The sequence below is a fragment of the Pithys albifrons genome, chromosome 7, assembly GCF_047495875.1.
Source record: "Pithys albifrons albifrons isolate INPA30051 chromosome 7, PitAlb_v1, whole genome shotgun sequence".
Classification (NCBI taxonomy): Eukaryota; Metazoa; Chordata; class Aves; order Passeriformes; family Thamnophilidae; genus Pithys; species Pithys albifrons.
The window spans coordinates 57,857,201-57,873,238 of record NC_092464.1 but is presented as its reverse complement, the minus strand read 5'-3'; the positions used below and the strand labels follow the sequence as shown (position 1 = coordinate 57,873,238).

The window sequence follows — 16,038 nt, the reverse complement described above, 5'->3', positions numbered from 1 at the left end:
ATAAACCTGGGAGGATCAGAAATCTGCCAGGTACGCACATCATCAGTGATGCTTTTCCATTCTCCTCAGGGTTGCTTTGACATTGCCAGCAGATCCTGCACAGGCAGAGCTGTCCCTGGCCAGTGCCCTGTGCTGGGAGGGCTCTGCAGGGCAGAGCTGAGCACCCAGGGCTGGGATGGGCTCTGGGAGCACTGCCAGGGAAGCAGCTGCTGGCAGGGACAGCTCCAGGCAGCAGACCCCTGGACAGGGAGTGAGAGGGAATTGCTGCTGAAATGCTGTGGCAGGGGAGTTAAGACAACTCTGGGCCATCCCTGCTCTGCAGATTTCTGCCCAGAACAAGCCCCTGATCTCACCCACCACCCAGCAGAGTCCTTCCCTTTGGCCATCTAATTGTCTCTGTAGGGTCTCCATAGGAGTGTGGAGGAATTTCTCTATTTTCCCTTCCTCTTCATGCTGCCTTTGCTCCCAGCTCCGGTGGGAGTTCTGGGCAATGGGTCTCCTGGACTCTCCAGTCAGGATGTAACAACTTTAAGACATTCAGTTCTTTCCCTGGATGATCCTGCTCTCCTGCAGGATGCCTTCCTGAGGGGCAGAGCTGTGCCATTCCAACCCTGTGTTCCCTACAGCCCCTCAGCACTGAGGCCATGGCAGTGGGGCTGCAAGGTGTGTGCAGGCAGCTGCAATGAGCCCTCTGTGCCCCTGGTGGGAGGGGAGAGCTGAGATATCTCTCTTCTCTAGGATGAGACAGGATGAGGAGTTTGAAGATGTGCGCTTGGAAACTGGAGTCACCAGCTCTCAGCAGTGTCCAGTTTCTCCTCAGGGGAACCCCTGGGTGCCTTTGCCCTGCAGAACAGAGAGGTGACAGCCTTGGGCAGATGAGAGCAGGGCTGATGGATCTTGCCAAACATTGCAGGAATGGATGATCTCTTTGCCTCACAGGACACACAGTTTGTCTCTTAGATAGAAGTATAAATACCAAGGATTCCTGCCTCAAAAATTTCAGTACTTGTGTTGGAGCAAATAGAAGCAAACAAACAAAACTTTGCCCCCACAGCTCTGCTCTGCAATAGGGTGAAATGGGAGTGACAATGTTGAGAAGCTTTTTAGCACCATGGATGTCTTAAAACTATCATCAGTCTCAGTTCCTATTTATCTTTTTTTGTAGGACAGAACTGAGTCTTCCAGAACATAATCAGAGCTCCTTTTTCCCTGGAGCTTTTTGAGCCAGGCCTCAACAGAAGTCCTCAAATGGACCAGCTAAAGGGTTTTTGTGAAAAAGAAGAGGTGATCTGAGGGTGTTACATAAGGACTAGAGAGATTTTTTCTGAAACATGTACTGTCACTTGTTACTATATTTTTCTCCTTGGACAGGTGCTATACCCAGGAGAAGCTCATGTCCAACAGCAGCTCCATCAGCCAGTTCCTCCTCCTGCCATTGGCAGACACGCGGCAGCTGCAGCTCCTGCACTTGTGGCTCTTCCTGGGTATCTCCCTGGCTGCCCTCCTGGGCAACGGCCTCATCATCAGCGCTGTAGCCTGCGACCACCACCTGCACACCCCCATGCACTTCTTCCTGCTCAACCTGTCCCTCACAGACCTGGGCTGCATCTGCACCACTGTCCCCAAAGCCATGCACAACTCCCTCTGGGACACCACAACCATCTCCTTCATGGGATGTGCTGCTCAGGTGTTTTTGTTTCTGTTCTTCATGTCAGCTGACTTTTATCTCCTCACCATCATGTGCTACGACCGCTACGTTGCCATCTGCAAACCCCTGCACTACGGGACCCTCCTGGGCAGCAGAGCTTGTGCCCACATGGCAGCAGCTGCCTGGGCCAGTGGCTTTCTCAATGCTCTGCTGCACACAGTCAATACATTTTCCCTGCCCCTGTGCCATGGCAATGCTCTTGCCCAGTTCTTCTGTGAAATCCCACAGATCCTCAAGCTCTCCTGCTCACACTCTGATCTCAGGGAACTTGGGCTTCTTGTGGTTAGTGCCTGTTTAACTTTTGGTTGTTTCGTTTTCATAGTTTTCTCCTATGTGCAGATCTTCAGGGCTGTGCTGAGGATCCCCTCTGAGCAGGGACGGCACAAAGCCTTTTCCACGTGCCTCCCTCACCTGGCCGTGGTCTCCCTGTTTCTCAGCACTTCCATGTTTTCCTATCTGAAGCCTCCCTCCATCTCCTCCCCATCCCTGAATCTGGCACTGTCAGTTTTGTACTCCGTCGTGCCTCCAGCACTGAACCCCCTCATCTACAGCCTGAGGAACCAGGAGCTCAAGGATGCTGTGAGGAAAATGATGACTGGATGCTTTTCAGCAACAATAACCTGTCTGTTTTCTGCCCTATAGAGTTTGTAGTGTAACGCATTAGAAGCACAGCATGCCTTCCCAGGGTTTTGGTGATGGTCAATTGGCTCTTCTTGTCAGGATGTTGTGCACAATAAAATTTTATTAATTTCTTTTGTCATTCTTCGTTTTTCTGTGTGACTCAAAATCTCTGAGGAATTGTGCTCTCTTTATATTCAAAGAAAATAAATTATCCTGAACTGCTCTTGTTCATCTGTGATCCTAACTGTGGGACCATCATAAAGCTGCAGGGCAATTTCATATGTGCAGAGCAGAAGGGGAAAGAGTCCAGCACAGCAGCACTGCTGGGGACCAGCAGGACTTTTTAGAGTTGCTCCCTTTCCACTTCCACACTCTCCTTCTAAGACCCCATGTTGGTGTAAGATCTGAGTGCTCTGCCAGTTTGGTCGGGCTGTTTCTGTGTGGTGATGCCCAAAGGGGCACAAAGAAAATGCTTAGAGACAGAGTTTTAATCTTTAAGCAGCAAGGTATTTATTGAAGCAACGTTGGGGAACCGTCCGATTCTCGTCGGACAACAGAGTTCTGAAGTCCGCAGTGTGAAGCCAGAGTATTTATACAGTTTCTGTGAGAGATTACATCGTTTTTACATGCATATTCATGTTATTGCAACACTTGGTTATAATATATAGAGCAGGCAGAGTCCAGGCGGAGTCAGGGGTGGAGTCGTTGTTTTGAGGAATATTATGGTGGGAGTTCCTGTTACCTCATCTGGTAGGGGTCTCATTTCACCTCCTCATCCTCGGTGAACTTTTCAACTTCTACTGAATTTTGCTGATTTTAATATAGATCGTGCCAAAATGCTGTGTTTGAAATTTCTTGTCTCTTCCTGCAGGTCACCGTGCCCTGTGCTCGGGCTGTGCTTCTCCCTTATATGTTATTGCCTGCATATTTCGTATTGGTTTGGACAGACCTCAAGACCACCTTTGGATAGCTCCCAAACCTGGTTTCTATCCAGCTATATTTCCTGTGGCTGGCTTCAGAGACTGTTTTGTGTTAATTCTTTGGGTCCTGTGCTTGCTCTGCTTCAGTGGGAGTGCTGTGACTGCCAGCAGACAATGGGCATTTTTGTGGCAGAGTTGGCCTCAAACAGCAGTTCCATCATGAAAAGGGATCTCCTCAGCACAGTGCCTGCAGGTTGTGGTCTTCTTCTAAAGTCACTTTGAAGAACATGCACAGATAATGGACACTAAAGAGACTCCTTTTTTGGCTTGTTCTCCAGGGGCTCAGTGTGATGAGATCAGGGGCTCAGGGTGGCCTTTGAGAAAATTAGATCTGCTTTTGCTTGTTGATGGCCAGAGCCCAAGCAGATGGAGAATGATCTGGGATTAACATTCCTGGGTCTCTGTAGCTTGTGACAGGAATGATGGCAGGAGAATGTTTTATTGAAGAGACCTGGGAACAGCCAGGAGAACTCAAAGGACCTGCAGGGACAGTTTGTGCCAAGGAGTCAGCAGGAAATTCAGCCCAGTGAGCACAGGCCTGTCAAGTGTGGGGTCACTCCATGATTATATTCTATATCTGGGTGTAAACTGAAAAACAAGAGCTCTGCAGATCCAGGGGATACATCAGGTACAGGGAAAGGAGTCTAAGTGACCTGTCTTACCCTCAATGAAATTCCACCATTGGATCCAGTGCAGCCCCCAGACCCACCTCCCAGCACTGGAACAAGGCAGGGCCCCTCTGAGCACCCTCCATGGCCACACAAGAGCTTGTGTGGCAGGGGTCAGTGGCAGGGACCACCATCAGCTGGCTCTGCCTCCCAGCCTGACCAGCACAGCCCAGCAGAGTCCCCCCATGGCCCTAGGCACCACAGCCCCTGTGCCCTTCAGAGCAGCACCCCCAGCTCGGGGGCTGTGGGGAGCACGGGGAGGGGCTGCAGGAATGGCTGGTCAGGCCAGCACAGACGTGTTCCCCTGGGGAAAGGCTCTGTGGGGAGATGGGATGTGCCAGGAGAAGAGCAGGAAAGGTTGTGGGTGCCCATGAGAGTGGAAAGAGAAACACTTTGCTGAGGGTCCCAGCTTTGGAAAGGCTGCCCTGTCCCTTGAGCTGCCTGAGGAGCTGCTGGGTCAATTCTCTCACTCTCCCCTGGGGAGCAAGTTTGGCTCTGGGGGCTGTGAAAGTCCTGGGGTGGGGAATTAAAGTAAACAATAAATAAACCACAGAGGAACTGGATCATTGTGATCAAGTGAATGCCCATTTATTACACACTACACACTGTTTATATGGAGCTAAAGCCTCGTACTATTGGCTACATTGAACCTCACACCATATAACTGCAAATCCCAATTGGTTATAACCCATATCTCACAAGTCCAATGTTTATATTGTCTCATCCTCCATGTTTTCAGGTGCACCTCCAGAGTCCTGTGTGAAAGTCGAGGCGGTCCCATGAGAAACCTCTGGGGAGTTGCCAACTCCTCCAAGCAGCTGTGACTGTTTATTCTTAGCTGCCTTCAGTCTCACAGGGTTGATGCAGGCTGGATTGTTCATGAGCCCATTTTCTGAAAGAAACCCCTCAACATATCCCCTCTCTTTATTTTGAGTGATCCAGGCCTGCTCCACAGACTTGTGAACTGTATTAACAACACATTGCAATATACAAGGCAAGAAAACCAAAGCAGCTACAAAAAATACAATTGTTAGGCCCTCTTTCAAAATATCAAACGACCAACCATTAAATCCCAACTTTTTCAACCAATCATCAAAAGCAGATGTTGTTACAGTCAGCTTTTTCATTTTGTCCTTCAACTGCCTCAAATGTGCATAAATGGACACAGAAAGGTCTGATAAATTCATGCAGTACATCTATGAAATTCCTCAAAACTAAGGCCTTGAGGTAAAAGCTGTGCTGAAAGCAAAGACAATCCAAAGCAACTCTATTTTGCAGTAATGCACGACTAATACTGTCTGCATCAGTGGCAAGACAAGGCATCTGCATTGTACAGGTAGTTCTTTGGTCCTTCAGGATGCATTGATCAGTCATTGCAGATGTCAGAGGAGACACAGAGACACACACACAGACACACACACACACAGACACACAGACACACAGACACACAGACACACACACAGACACACACAGACACACAGACACACACAGACACACAGACACACACACACACACAGACACACACATACACACACACACAGACACACACAAACAGACACACACAAACAGGCACACAGAGACACACACATACACACACACACAGACACACACACACAGACACACACACACAGACACACACACACAGACACGCACACACTCACACACACAGACACACAGGCACACACTCACACACACAGACACACACACAGACACACACACACACAGACACACACACAGACACACACACAGACACACACAGACACAGACACACACACAGACACACACACAGACACACACACAGACACACACACAGACACACACACACACACACACACACACACACACACACAGACACACACACACACAGACACACACACACACAGACACACACACACACAGACACACACACAGAGACACAGAGACACACACACACACACACACACACACACACACACTGTCAGCCTGACAATTCTCTCTAATTGTGCCACAAGATTGGCAGCAGCACTTCAGCACGGGCCCTTAGCAGAAGGCTACTACATCTGATGTTAACTGCAGCACAATTGTCACAATCACAGAAGGCACAAAAAATCTATCTATAGTTCATCCTTAAAGCAATTTGTTTATCTAACTTCATCTATCATTCATTCATCACTTACTTTTTCACTTCTATTTTCTTTTTCTCTTTTTAATTTCATTATTGTTCTCCCTCGGAGTTTTTTTGTGAACCCTTTTTCATTTTTTCTTTTTCTCTTTTTTCTTATTCTTTTTTTTTCCACTGTTCATGCCCTCTTTTTATTTTTTGAACCAGGAACAGACACTTAATTGCTGCTCTGTTCTGTAATGTAGCAAGCTTAACCCTATTTACTATCAGTACCAGTTAACAATACACTCAAAGCTACAAATGTAGCCTTACTCTAATGATTTAAACCTTTACCAAATTAACATTACTCTGCCGACTCAATTAACACTTTAACTCTTAACATTATTCTCCTTAACTTCTTAACCTCTTAACAAATTAAAAACATTATTGCAATAACCGAACATCCTTATTTGCTTAAGAAATGACAAACATTATTCTATTAGCTTAACAACTTAATTTTCTTAACCAAAGAAAAAACATTGTTCTATCTGCTTAACGTCATTATTTCCTGAACAAATGAAAAAACATTCCTGCAGGCATTGTCATTGGTGCACCAAAAAGCTTAAAAACCTTATCAGAAATAAACCAACACCAAACAACATTATTTCTATAAACTGGTTATGTTGCATTAAGTCCTACATTCATAAAAACCGGTCATAACACGTCTAATTCTCATAATTCTAGTGCTACTTGTGGTAAATATGCATTTCTGCATCTAAAAAAACAAATCTTAACCAATCCAATGCTATATAACTAAAAACATTTTCTGCGTCAATTCACTTTGGTACTCCTAAAAAGAGCTGTTTGAAAATGCTTAATACCATCAAATGGAAATACATCAATTACTATTTGGTGTTATGGATATGAATCTGAGGGATCAAATTAAAAACTTAGTCAGTCACTCAAAAGTTCTGCGGAAACAGCTGTTTACATCCATCTCTGATTTCAACCTGTGGAGAAAAAAATAGAAATTTTCTCCAAATTATTAAAAGCTTACAACACTCTATAACTTTTAAACAAGAGCCAAGTTAACAAAGGAATAAGTTCAAAAGGAGATTCCATCTAGGCTTCTTTGTTGCTCTCGGAATCTCTTGAGGAAGATGCTGCATTCTGACCTTGCATGATTCATTGTAGGTCTGTGACCGAAGGGTACAGGTGTCTGTGTTTCACTTGTGCCAAAGACAGACTTTGGCTGGTGTTCATTAAAGTGATTCCATTCAAGCCGCCTGCTTTTGCTAAACTGACAGGCTTTGAGACCCTTAGGTGTATGCTGGAACTACAACACCCAGAATCCTTTACAAATGGACTACATTACCCAGGAGTCTTTGCAAAAACTTGATGACGTGGAAAGCTCCACCTGACCAAACTACAATAACCATCACTCGTTGTGAGACTCACGCACATGGCAAGAAGCTTGGTGATGTCATGCGAGGGAGCCCACCCCCTGCCTCAGGGGAGGCTGACCCCTCCCTACTCAAAGCAGGAAATCGCCATTTTTAAACTGCTCAGCAATAATTCTCTCGCATTGGCAGGGTAGAAAATGGCTGGAAACAAACTTTTGCAGCCTCCAAAGATGGGAAAAAAAGCAAAACAGTTGAGAGCAATTTTCGGCAACTTACGGCTTTTTAGCAGGCTGAGGAGAAAATGTGGAGCTTGAAGACAGAACAGGACAAAGCCCACGTGCTGCGAGATGGCCAAAAGCTGCATTCAGGGTTATATTGTCCCTTGCAAGTACAGATTTGTGTCCCATTTCCCATTTTTTGATGTCTGTCTTTCTATTGCCAACTCTGGAAGCCCCTGCACGGCTGTAGGGGGGTTGGGGGGCAAAAATCGGTGTTCCCAAGGCTACGAGAAACAGCAACGGCGGGCGGGAGGTGGGGAGGAAGCGGCATTCCCAAGGCAGCAGGAGCCGAAGCCATGGCATGGCCGGAGCAGGCAGCGAGCCGGCGGAGAGCGGGAGTGGGGAAGCGGCGGCGGTGGCCAGGGCTGGGGGGAGGAGGTGGTGGCTCGGACAGTGAATGGAGCCGGACCTGCGGTGTGCCCAGGGCGAGCAGAGAACAGTGCTGGGGGAGATGAGAACGGCACTGTATCGTGGCAGTGGCCGCTGGGAGGTGGGGCGGGACGGCAGCCCACAGAGAGACCAGGGCTGGAGCCGCAGCAATGGTGACCACAGGGCGGCAACCAGCAGGGAGGGTGGCGGTGGGAGCGGGAGCTGTTCTCAGCCAGTGCAGAAACCACGGCAGTCTCTTCGGTTTTATTTCCCGCAACAAATCCCTTGTACCAGAGGCTTCACCTCATGGCCTCCCACGTAAACAACTTAAACACTGTATTAACATTGGGGAAAAAGTCTCTATTTTGTGCCCACTTTAAAAAATACTTCAAAGCCCAAAAATTATGGCAAATCCCTTTCTCAGAACAGATGCATTGGAAGAGCTCACCCCCATCACCTTCCCAACTGCTCGCTCACCTGAATTTTTGAGCGAGATTTCCAGATGACTTGTCGTCACTCCGAGGTGCACCCCTTAACTCCAGACTCCATGGGGCACTGCAGGCCTGCTGACCGCCGGGGCAGTGGTCTCTTTGGTTGGAAAACTTCTCCACTTTTCTTCCTCTCATTCTACTGCTCCTTTTACAGGATGCAGGGGTCAGGGATGCAGCAATCCAAGGGAAAATCTTCATCTGTTACGAGGATCCACTGCCATTCGGGCACCAGTTAAAGTAAACAAAAAATAAACGTCGGAGGAACTGGACACCACACAGATCATTATGATCAAGTGAATGCAGATTTATTACACACCACACACAGTTTATATGGAACTAAAGCTACATACCATTGGCTAAATTGAACCTCACACCATGTACCTGCAAACCCCAATTGGTTATAACCCATATCTCACAAGCCCAATGTTTATATTATCTCATCCTCGATCTTTTCAAGCACCTGCAGAGTCCTGTGAGAAACTACTGTGTGAATCCCTGGGGAGTAACCTCCTCCCTATCACCTACCAGCAGCTGTGCTCCTTGCTGCTTCTCAGCTGATAGCTACCCCAGTCTCACAGGGTCTGTACAGGTCTGAATTGCTCACCCCTGAATTTTCTGTACCTACAGGTCACCAGGGCTGTGCCCAGCATGGATCACCTGGAACGTGGGTCACCACGTCTGTCCTAAACAAGACTCATCAAGAATGTTGGTCATCAAATCTTTACCCAACATGGGTCACAAGGTCTGTGCCCAAAATGAGTCACTGTGGATCATCCAACATGAGTCCTCCAATGGATGATGGAGATAGAGCAGCAGATAAAGCTCGTCCTGCAGTCGGGGCACTTGTAGGGCTTCACTTACCGGTGGGTCCGTTGGTGTAAAGTCAAGTGAGTGCTCCGGATGAAGCTCTTCCCACACTCCAAGCACTTGTAAGGCCTCTCCCCTGTGTGGATAAGCCAGTGGGACATGAGGTGGGAGTTGCGTTTGAAGCTCTTCCCACACTCCCCACACTCATAGGGCCTCTCCCCAGTGTGGATGCTCTGGTGGGTGATGAGGTGGGCCTTCTGGTTGAAGCTCTTCCCTCAGTCGGTGCAGCGGAAGGGCCTCTCCTCTGTGTGTGTGAGCTGATGCAGGAGGAGAGCTGAGCTGGTCTGAAACCTCTTCCCACACTGGGAACACTCGTAGGGACGTTCCCCAGTGTGGACCATCTTGTGCTGTATCAGGTTGGAGCTGGATCTGAAGCTCTTCCCACATTCCCCACAGGTGTAGGGCCGTTCCCCAGTGTGGATGTGCTGGTGGCGGAACAGGTCGGAGCTGCTGCTGAAGCTCTTCCCACATTCCAAGCACTTGTAGCACTTTTCCTTTGTGTGAAGATTCTGCTGCACCACCAGGTTGGAGCTCTGGCTGAATGTCTGGCTGCCTTCCTGGCCCTGCTTCTTTCCTCCTCTGAGCACAGTGGGCTGGGTTTGGAGCCCCTCCTGGCAGATCTCCGTGGCTTTTCCTCCCCAGTGACTTCCTGTTCCCTGGAGCTGTTCAAAACAGCCTCTGCCAGCAGGTTCTGCCGGGGGGATTTGTCCTCCGTGCTCTCCGTGCTCAGCTCGGGGCCTGGGGCAGGAAGGAACAAGGACAGGCAGGGCATTTGCCTCTGGCCCACAGGGAAGGCCAAGGACATCCCCCCAAACCCGGCCCCGGCAGGACGGCGTCGGCAGCGGGGTTGTCCTGCAGCCGGGGCCATGCTGGGCTGGAAGATGCAGCACAAGGGAGGGGCAAAGGGGCACTGACTTCCTCCTCACCTGCCTGGGGGTCCCGGGGCATCTTCCTCTTCCTCACAGCCTTTTCCTCCATTCCGACAAGCTTTGGGCAGGAGAAATCCTGATTTGGGGGGAAAAATAAGGTTGGGTGATCCTCCTGCCCAAGTCCATCTCTGGAATTCACCAGGCATCTTGTGCCCTTAAAACCCTCCAAAACAGTAAGATTAAGTAAATAAAATCCCCTCTCAGGAGTTTCCTCTCTCTGGTCTCTTTACTTTGGGGTTCTGGGGGTCTCCCCTGTCTTGGCCGCTGGGGGTCCCACGTCAATTGAGGGTTCCCCCTCTCTGGGGTCCCTGCCCTCTCCAGGCTGCCGGGGGTCCCGGGAATCAAAGGGGTCCCTCCTCTCTGGTCTCCCCACTTTGGGTTTCTTGGGGTCCCTCCTCTCTGGGGTCCCACAGTTTGGGGATAGGGCCCCCCCCTCCCCAGGATGCCGGGGGTCCTGAGGGTGCCCCATTTCCGGGATCTCCTTTTTGGGATCCCAGGGGGATCCCAGAGCAGAGTCAGGGCATAGGAGACCTCTGGGACCCTCGGCATTCCTAATTGGGACCCTGGAGAGGGGGAATCCCAGAACCCCAAAGGGGTCAGATCACAGAGTGGGGACCCCTGGCATTCCCAGGATCTCCAGCAGCCTGGAAAAAGCAGAACCCCAGAGAGGGGCACCCAAAACACAAGACACCCCCAACAGCCTGGACAGGGGGGACCCCCAGAACCCCAAAGTGGAGAGACCACAGAAATAAAATTTGGAGGTGATTTTTGGTGCTTTGAATTCCTTTGGTCTTAATCTGCATATTTTGGAGGGGGTTTTGGCCAAATCTTGATGGTTTGGGGTTTTAGGGGATCTGTGCCAGGCGCCTCCATTTGGGGGGATGGGAGGATCCCAGGATTTTCCAGCATCCAGAGATGCTCCCCAAGCAAAGCCCCTTTGAGGGTGACTCCCTTTGTTCCCCACACTGAGGTCACTCCTCACTCACTCACACCGTTCCCTTTTTCAAGAAAATCATCCCCAATTTTCCCCTTTCAACTTGCAGAAAAAAACAACAAATAAACCCCATTTTCCAGTTTTTTCAGGCTGCCCACGTGTCTCACTCAGCTTCAGTTCTCTCTCTTTCAGCTGTCACTTCCAGATCCCAGTTTGGGGCTCCTGAGGTGTTTTAGGGGCCTCTTGGGGCAGTTTGGGGGTCCTGGGACAGAGTTTGGGGGGTCCTATAGTTGTTTTGGAGGGTCTGACGGCAGTTTAGAGGTTCAGAAGTACTTTGGAGGGCCAGGGAAGGGTTTGGGGGGTCCTGGGGTGGTACAGGGGGGGTCTGACAGCAGTGTGGGGGTCCTGGGAAAGGCTTGGGGGACTCAGAGATGGTTTTGGGGGATCTGGGAGCAGTATTGGGGTTCTGGGAGGGGGTTTAGGGGGATCCTGGCCTAGTTTGGGGAGTTCTGGAAGTAGTTTGAGGGCCTTGGGGCAGTTTGGAGAGACTGGGACAGAATTTAGGAGGGGTTTGAGGCAGTTTGGGAGTCTTGGGGCAGTTTGGAGAGGTCTGGGTGGGGGTCTGGGGGGAGGTTGAGGGAATTTGGCAGGTCTGGTTGCTTCAGAAAGGGATTTTGGCGGGTCCTGCGGTGGTTTGGGGGGTCTGGGAGGAAATACAGGATAGCCTGAGGGTAGTTCGGTGGGTTCTGGACAGTTCAGACGCTCTGAAAGAGGTTTGGGGGGGTCTAGGAGGGGGTTTAGGGGGTCTCTGAGGCGTTTGGGGGGGCCCGAAGTGTTTCCAATGCTCCAGAGAGTTCAGAATGCGATTTGAGGCATCCTGGGGCGCCGAGGCAGTTTGGGAGGTCCCAGGTGGGCGGTTTGGGGTCTCAGGGATTTTTTTTGGTGATTTTGGGGGGTCCCGAGGCGGATCCTGGGGTGGGGGGAGGGGCTTACCCGGCTCCTTCACCGTCACAGCCAACACGGCCCCGGGGGGGTCCCGCGGGTCTGTGGGGGGTGAGTGGGTCGTGAGGGATCCCCAAAGCCCGCCCTGAGTCCCCGAATATTTCCTAAATGTTCCCAATTATCTTCCAAACCTCCCTATGGCGCCGCCATTGCTCATCTCTCCCAGCAGCGCCATTTTGAGCCTGTCCCGTACTACATTTCCCGTGATGCACCGCGGCCCGCTCTGGCCAATCACAGGCGGGACTACAACTCCCGCCCCCCCTCGCCCAATCGGGTTGGTCCCACCCCCATTGCAACCCCCCAAGTGTCCCCCAAACCCCAAACTGCCCCAGAAGGGCCCCAGGACCCCCAAGTGCTCCCCCAATACCCACTCAGGACCCACAAATCATCTCCCTGGACCCCCAAGTGACCCCCAAGTTCCTCCAGGACTTAAAAGTGACCCCTGAAATCCTCTTTGGGCCCCCAGATTCCATCCCTGGACACTCGAGTGACCCCCCAGGGGTCCCCTCGGACAACCAAGTTCTTTCTCAGTGCCCTATAAATGCCCCTCAGATCCCAATGGGACCCCCAAGTGGCCCCCAAGTGCCCTCTAGGCCCCCAAATCCACCCCAACCTCCCCAAAGCCCCCCAGCCCCCCCTTCCCATGGGTCCTTCCCCGGAATTTGGGGCTCCAAAGGGACACTTGGGGGTTGGGGGGGATTTGGGGGCACTTGGGGGGCTGGTGAGTTGGGGAAAGGATTTTGTGTGGATTTGAGGGAATTCAGAGTGGAATTCAGTGGATTTGAGGTGAAATTTGGAGAGTTTGGGTGGAATTAAAGGAATTTGGGATGGAATTAAATAATCCTTATGTGAAATTAAGGAGATTTCTGTGGAACCTTCAGGATTTGGGATGAAATACTTGGGATTGTAAGAGGGATGAAGGTATTTTTGAGTGGAGGTCAGAGATTTGGGATGGAATTAGGGATATGTTGGGTAGAAATAAGGAACTTTTGCACGTAGTTAAGAAGATTTGAGGTGTAAATAAAGAGAATTGAGAAATTTTAGGTGAAATTAAAGTAATTTTTAGTGAAATATATGGGATTGGGGAGGTTATAGATGGAATTAAGGGAACTCTGGGCAAAAATAATGGAGATATTCAGGAAAATTAAGTGGATTTGGGGGTAAATGAGAGGAGTTTTATGTGGAATTAATAGAATTTTGGGTGGAAGACACGGGAGATCTGGGGCAAAATCAGCAGGACTTTGATGGGTTTATAGAGATATGAGTTGGAATTAAAGCAACTTGGAGTAGAACCATTGTGGTATGAGGTGAAAATCAGGGTATCTTTCGGTGGAATTAAAGGGATTTTGAGAGTAATTATGGGATTTTGTGTGGAATCCTGGGGATTTGGGGTAAAATTGGGGGGATGTGAGGTGAAAGTCCGAGGAGTGTGTTTGTTTTCAATGGTGAAACTTGTGAGTTTCAGGTTGCTGCAAAAATAGAGGAAAAATCCCTCTTGCCTGTGTTCAGTCAGTTCTCAGAGCAAAGCAGGTCCCAGCTGACTGATGAGAGACATGATGGGGCTGGGGAGGTGTGGAGCAAGGTTGTCCCCACTGTCAGACCTGAAGGGATCGCTCTCCAATTAGTCAAAACCTTCTTGTGAGGGAACCTTGGTCAACATCAATCAGAGAATGCTGCAATCGCCTCTTCTCTAAAAAGAAAAGTAATTATCCAAATAATTTAAAACAGAAATGCACATTTGTTAGAAGCTCATTGAAATCTTTCTTCAAAACTGTATTAGGGAAATTACTTAATTAAGTCTCCTTGATTAGAGGGCAAACTCAGAAAGAGCCATGATCTGTTCAGTTTTGCTTTATCTTAACAAGCTCCGTGGTGCATTTGGTGCTGAGCCCTTGAGCCTCAGGTACTGAGAGGAGATTGCACAAACCTTTCCACCAGTCAAAGTCAGAAGAAAATCACAAAGTATCTCAAAGCACTAATGGGTCCCACTGAGGGCCATTCCCAATACAGGCTCTTCACTGACTGGTAGGAGGAGATAATTGGAAGCCTTGATTGAACAAACCTCTCATAGACTCAGTTTCAAAAGGAAAGGGAAAGTACCTTAATAAATGTTGAGTCCCTTGAAGCATTAACAAGCCTCACCTTGGGCTGTTACTGACAAAGCCTCTCAAGGGACTAATTAAAGCAGATCATTGCAGGCCGTGATTTCACAAACCTCTCACAGACTGGGAGTCAAAAAGAAATACTTCAATAAGCTTTGAGTACCTTGAAGCATTAACAAGCCCCACTGAGTGTTGTTACTGATCAAGAATCTCAAGGGACTCGTTACAGCTGATAATTGGAGGCCTTAATTGAACAAACCTCTCAGAAACTCCAAATCAAAAGAAAAACTCAAAGTACTTTGAAAAACCTGCAGTCCCTTGAAGCTTTAAGGAGCCCCCCAAGGGCCACTCCTGAAGAATCCTCCCCAGGGACTCATCCCAGCAGACCCTTGGAGGCCACAACTGCAGGGAGGCAAAGGCTCTGGGCAGCAGCTCAGGTGCTGAGCAAAGCCTGGCTTGGCTGGAGGCAGCAGAAAGGCCCAGCCCTGACCCCCAGCCTGGGGAAGGCACATCCTGTCCCTCACACCTTGCTCAGGTCTCTGCTGGGGGCACTGGCATGGGGGTGATGCCGAGGGCAGGACAAGGGGTGACAGTGCCCAGCCTTCCTGGGGCTGTGCCAGGAGGCCACGAGGCCCCAGAGCCTCAGCACAGCAGATCTGCTCACAGCCCTTGGTGGCACAGATGATGCTGTGCCTGAGGGGACAAAGACTTGGGATGTCTTGCACTTCTGTCTCAGTCACTTGATGTCCCTCTGTGAAGGAACAAACCACCTCTCAGAGGTGGGTGACAAACCAGTGCTGGGAATGGTCATTGGGAGGGGCTGGTCTGTGATGAGTGTCCTGGGGCACCTTGAGCAGAGTGTCCAGAAAACAAGGCCAGTCTGGGCCAGACACAATGTGGGGCTTTTCCCAATTGTCCCCTCCTAAACTCACCTCAGTCTCTAACACAGACATCTCCTGGCATCCCCCTGCCACTCCAGAGATCCAGAGGGTTCTGCACTCCTGTGCCCTGATGCCATCAGTGTGCACTGGGCACCAGTGTCTACTAAAGCTTTACACCTCTGTGGATCTGCTGTGCCAGGCCATTGAATCCACACAGTGCAGTGTGCCTGGTCAGCCCTGTCCTCCTCCTGGCCAAAGGCAGGGACCCTCTATTCCTGTTCTTGGCCAGAGTATTCACTGTCTGACCTCTGTGATACCAGACCAGAAGTTCTGTTACCAGGATCAAAAGAGTTGAGTTTAGTCCTTTTATGCCTGGGAGATTTCTGATTGTCTTCTTGTGTCCCTGCAGCAACTCCATGGACATCCTTCTTGGCTGACCCCTTCTCCACAGCTCTCTTCCCTCTCAGTTCACCTCCATGAGCTCCCAGCTCAAAGGTGGGTTCACCATCCCACTTTCTCATGTCACGCAGAAAGAACCAGAGATCACCACGTGGCCCGTGCTTGGGGCTCCCTTTCGCTCTGGCTGGGGCAGGAGAGGACTGATCTCCTGGGCTGCCCCTGAGAGCTGAGCTGCTGGGCCATGGGGGTGAGGAAGTGCCCAGAGTTTCTACTACATTTCAGAGCCAGGAGGATGCCATCTCCTGGTGTATCCATTTGGAGGGAAT

The 16,038-nt window shown here is 50.0% G+C and overlaps 2 protein-coding genes across 2 annotated transcripts in view; one reads left to right on the top strand and one right to left on the bottom strand.

The window, feature by feature from the left end:
* Nucleotides 1-16,038, bottom strand: part of LOC139673814 (zinc finger protein 850-like) — a 701,437-nt gene that overhangs the window by 356,626 nt on the left and 328,773 nt on the right. Inside the window, 1 exon segment of the mRNA XM_071559633.1 lies at nucleotides 9,431-10,018. Within this exon segment, the coding sequence (XP_071415734.1) occupies nucleotides 9,431-10,018 (588 nt within the window).
* On the top strand, nucleotides 1,394-2,350 carry LOC139674208 (olfactory receptor 14A16-like). Its single transcript, XM_071560396.1, has one exon. It carries the CDS (start codon nucleotides 1,394-1,396, stop codon nucleotides 2,348-2,350), a length of 957 nt encoding a protein of 318 aa, XP_071416497.1.

What these genes read in the sequence shown, in the direction of transcription:
- LOC139674208 (XM_071560396.1), top strand. Translation starts at nt 1,394, where the DNA reads ATGTCCAACAGCAGCTCCATCAGCCAGTTCCTCCTCCTGCCATTGGCA.